The 4,585-nt window shown below is 55.1% G+C and overlaps 1 protein-coding gene across 1 annotated transcript; it reads right to left on the bottom strand.

The window, feature by feature from the left end:
* Positions 1–258: 258 nt before the first annotated feature.
* On the bottom strand, positions 259–4,366 carry TMEM200C (transmembrane protein 200C). The gene is made up of 2 exons (XM_048289529.1): positions 4,266–4,366; positions 259–2,195 (listed from the first exon to the last, which is right to left on the bottom strand). The coding sequence occupies exon 2, from the start codon at positions 2,151–2,153 to the stop codon at positions 519–521; it is 1,635 nt and encodes a 544-aa protein (XP_048145486.1). The 5' UTR covers positions 2,154–2,195; positions 4,266–4,366; the 3' UTR covers positions 259–518.
* Positions 4,367–4,585: the final 219 nt, after the last annotated feature.

Here is a 4,585-nt window from a genome sequence, read left to right as displayed (position 1 = left end):
CTTCTAAACTGTCTTTTTTTTTTCTAGAATTTAAACAAACTCATTCTTTGTCAAGGTACATCATCCTTAAGGCCTTGCAAATGTTTTAGTAATTGAACCAAAACAAAGAGAGAGCTCAGCTTTCTTTCTGAAGACCACGTTGCTTTTGAGCTTAAAAAGGTGCCTGCAGCTTTCAAGCAGTTAGTGGCAAATCAGCAAGAAAGAAATCAGAGGAGAAGAAGGGGCACTTAAAAATCAAAACAGTAAAGTGCACAGCTATACCATCCAAAATTGTATTAATCTTGCTGGACTGTGGATATTTAATACAATTTGGCTTGCATGAAACATACAATCACGATTAGACAGAAAGGATTTTCTTTTTTCTTCCTGAAGTCATCTACAGGATCTATGGAATTCAATTTTCAAGGGTAACATAGTGCAGCTCTTTGGATATTGATTAGTTTCCTAAGTCCACAAGGAGATGAAGAAGCGGAGAAGGTGTGGAGGGATACAAGGTGTCCTCTTGCCGTCTGTTTTATTTAGATGCCTGTACTCTCCAGTTCCCCATCCTCCAGCCCTAATGCAGCATTTGAACTAGAAATCATAAAGAGTTTCTCTTTATTTGTGTACTGTCTTTGAGTTTGCTGGGATTGCTCCCCTGTTTGTTCTCTGCTGGTAGCCTTGAGGGGGTCCATCTTCTCAACTGGTTCCTCCTCACAGTCTGGAATTTTACTGGTGTTGGCAACTGACTCCAAGGAGGTGCCTGCCTCCTCCAGGTGGCTGTAGCCCTTATTGCTGCTGGAATGCTCAGACTGGGAGCTCTGGGAGTCCGTCGTGGTGATGGCAGGAGGAGCTGAAGGAGGTGATCCCCCCAGATCTAGAGATTTGGAGTAGCTAGGAGATGCCTTTACCAAGAGGCTGGAGTCCAGGACCCTCCTGACAGCTGGTGACCGAGGTGGCTCAGGGGAAAGGGGACACCTGGCATCGGGCAAACAGCTGGTGCTCTGCCGCCGGAGAACCAGCTTGTGCCTCCTTGTTGCACAGCCTCCCTTGATGTTGCTGCTGCTGAGGTCAGTTAGGCTCAGTTCAAACTCCCCCCGTGGGATCTCCTGGGCTCCCCGCTCACCAAGTGGTCTCTGCCAGCCTCCCCCTCCATTGCCTGGCCCCAAGTGCAGGAGGGTGAAGGTGCTCAGCGAAGAGCCAACGATGGAGCTGGCCGTGCTGCAGCGCTCACAGCTCTCCGGTGGGCTGCAGGGTGGGCTGGTGTCAGGGCGGCCAGCAAGGGCAGCACGCTCCCGGCAGATGCTGTACACAGCCTCAGCCAGGCTGGGTGGCTGAGGTGGGCCGCAGAAGGAGGAACGCTGTGGTGAGGACACCAGATCCGGCGGGGAAAGGCAGACACCCAGTCCTGGTGGCCAGGAGCTCTTGGCCAGCATGGCTGCAGTACCCAGGCCTTCACCGCCAGGTTTTAGCTCCAGGCTCCGGGACTGCATATAGTTGACAAAGCCATTGAGAGGGGCTGAGGCTGGGGTGCCTCCATCCTTGGCCCGCAGGCTGTGGGCATCAATGACGGTGGAGTAGAGGTCACGCAGGTTGATGATCTTGGTCTTCTTGTCGCGGTTTTCGTGCAACACCGCGTTGGCGCAGATGAAGAGGAAGATGCCGATACCCATGATGAGAGGGCCCAGCACCTTCAGCTTGTCCGAATGCAAGTAGCTCGAGAAAAGACGGAAAAGGAAACCCGCTGAGGCCTGAGGGGATGAGGAAGTACGGGGGGACCCACCGGTGGTAGCAGTGGTGGAGGTGTTGGCTCTGGGGGGTGACTCCAGGTGGATCCCTGCTTGCACCCCTTCCTGGCTCTGGGAGCGGTTCGTGGGGGTGCCACCCTGCGGTGCTGGGTGCCGGCCCTTGCCAAAGCTGCTTTCTCTGTACACCTGGCTGGGCTTTGGCCAGTAGCCCACCACAGCCAAGGCAATGCCCACCAGCAGCACCAGGATGCCACAGAGGGCAATGAACCCCGAGAGGGAGCACAGCTTGAGCTTGCCTTTCACCACCACCACGTCATTCTTGCGCTTTTTTTTGGCCTTGCGTTTGCGTTTGGGGATTTGGCTCTGGGGTTTCAAGGGGTCCTGTTTCCTGGCCGAGATCCTCAGGAGGCCTCCAGTGGCAATCATGGCTGGCTACCAGCGCACTGCCCCCCACGGCCAATCCAGCTCCTGCAGGGAAAGGGAGAAGAGAAGAGGATGAGGACCAAGGGCAGACCTGCAACACAAGAGATGTCTCTGCTTGCTCTTCCTCCTTCAAAGTCCTGTTAATTAAAACCCTGAACAAGTGGGATGGGGGTTGACACCGACAGGTAGGTCTCCCTTGCCCACACAGCTCCTGTGTGTGAGAAAGAAACAAGCAGACCAACAGCATCAAAGCAGCCACATGTCCCACTATGCTCTTGCCAAACCGCTAATTAATTTCTTTATGCTCCAGGTAAATGACAGCACTAATAGTATCCACTAAAGTAAACAAAAAAAAGACGTTGCTCATTTCAGAAAGAGTTTGCAAAGCCCCAGATCTCAGAGGACGCCAAGCCCCTAATATGTTCTGGGGTTACACTGCACACTGACTGTGGTTAGTGATGTCATCCAGGATTTGAGGGGATGGGAGAAATAAAAGCAGAAAGGCAGTATATTTGATCTATAGATACCATTTGTTTCATTGCACTACTTACATATTACTGGAGTGAGGGTTAAACATACTACTTGTCTTGCTTAAATGAGTGGGAAAGGAATTACTGTGAAATTCACAAGGGAAACATTTGAACATTGGAAAGTGGTGCCCTGTGAAAGTTTCTTCCTAGCCATTTGCACTTGATCTGCAATATTAGAAATGCATCTCCCTCCTGAGGTCCAGAGGCATCCCTAGTTTGGGAACATGTGCGATGTTCCAGGTAACTGTTACGTAACACTGACAAATTCAACCCCTTCCCCCCCTGCCCTCAGAAGGGGGAGATGGTGGCTGCCAGGTAAGAGACGGCAGGTCAAATCCTATTAAAGGAGAAGTGAAACTCCATGAGTCACCCGGGGAAACCCGAAGAGGGAAACTGTCAGGGGACTAAACACGGAGCATTTGTGGCTTTTGTCTTACTGGACCATCAGAAGTCATCTCGCTGTTCCCGTGATCTGAGCTAAACAAAACAGTGTGTAGGAGCATTTCTTCACTGTGCAATTCTTTTTGGAACCTATTTCTTCATGCTACCGAGAAGCAGGATCCCCTCCCCCTTTTCTCTTTCTGAGCGTCCTATTATTTTTTCTTTGACGGGGCAAAAGATGACATCACTGAATATAATACGACTCACAAAGTTCAATTAATCGCACTGAAAGGCAATTAAGTAAGCACCTAAAACCGCCCCCCCGTCTCCTCTTTGCCTGTTCAGCCTTTAAATCTCATCTATCTTCTGTTCTAATGCCAGAATTGCCACATATGCAGTAATACTGTGTCCCATTTACTCTGTTTGTATTTTCCCCAGAAAAAAGATGGGTGTTGTCAGCAAGGACGTTGTTAAATTACTCTCCAAGGTACTGCACGCTCAAAACAAAGAGCAGAGATTTCTCTTTCCTACCGCTGAACTATTTATTAAAAATAGGAAAAAAAGAAAAAGGGAGCGCATTTTGTTGATGCAAAAGTGTAATTATCGGGGCATGCTTTGCTGTAACTGCCGATCCTTTGATCTCATTTTCCGCTGCCCCACTAGCCAGCTGCCCGTCTCCTCTCCACGGCGATAACAGATGGTCATCAGCTCCGAGGAACGCTCCCAGTCCGGCATCGCCGGGCACTTAGTTTCGGCGATGGCGAGAGCAGCGCTCGGCAGGCGAAAGAGGGCACGGCCGGGCCGCCGGCCATCGCCAGCGGCCGCAGTGCCATGAAACCACCCGGACGGGAACCGCGGGGCTGGAGCCACATCCCGCACGAACGGACCACAACCCCCCATCCATCCCCAGCAGCCGGACCTGCAAGCACCACGACCTTTCCCGGCAAAGCCCAAACACAGCTGTAACAGTACTAACAGCACCCGGCTTAACTCCTTCCCACCCTGGGTTCGCACGCGGGACTCGCCGCGCTCCGGCTGCCGGGATGCCCGGCACCAGCCCCCGGGGCGCCGCTGGCTCCGGCCGCGCAGCTCCCGCCGCCGCGGCAGAGCCCCGAGCCCCGCCGGCGGCCGCCCCGGGCGCGCCTGTCGGGGGTCGCCGGCGCACGGAGCCGCCGCTCAAGACGGGGGTGCCGCGGTCACTTACCGAGGAGGGCCGGGGAGAAGTCCGGGCGGGAAGCGGGCGAGCCGCCGCGGGGAAGAAACTTTCCAGCCCGAGCGGGCATCCCCGCCCCGCCGCCGCTCACGGCCCCGGGCGGACGGGCGGCGGGGCTGGGCCGAGCGCCGGGCGCCCCCTCGGCCCCGCCGCGGCCGGCCGCCTCCTCAGGCAGCTCCGCGGGAGCGCTGTCCCCTCGCCACGCCGCATCTCCCCGCCGCGGGGCCGCCCCCCGCAGCAGCGCGCCCGCCCTCCCGGCGGAGCCGCCGCCTGTGCCGGTGCCGGTGCCGGTGCCGCCGCTGCGGGCGGAG

Source organism: Corvus hawaiiensis, chromosome 30 (genome assembly GCF_020740725.1).
Source record: "Corvus hawaiiensis isolate bCorHaw1 chromosome 30, bCorHaw1.pri.cur, whole genome shotgun sequence".
Classification (NCBI taxonomy): domain Eukaryota; kingdom Metazoa; phylum Chordata; class Aves; order Passeriformes; family Corvidae; genus Corvus; species Corvus hawaiiensis.
Note: the sequence above shows the minus strand (reverse complement) of the source record. Positions and strands in the feature narration are given on the sequence as shown.

Coding starts and splice junctions, on each gene's coding strand:
- TMEM200C (XM_048289529.1), bottom strand. CDS start 2,153: ATGATTGCCACTGGAGGCCTCCTGAGGATCTCGGCCAGGAAACAGGAC.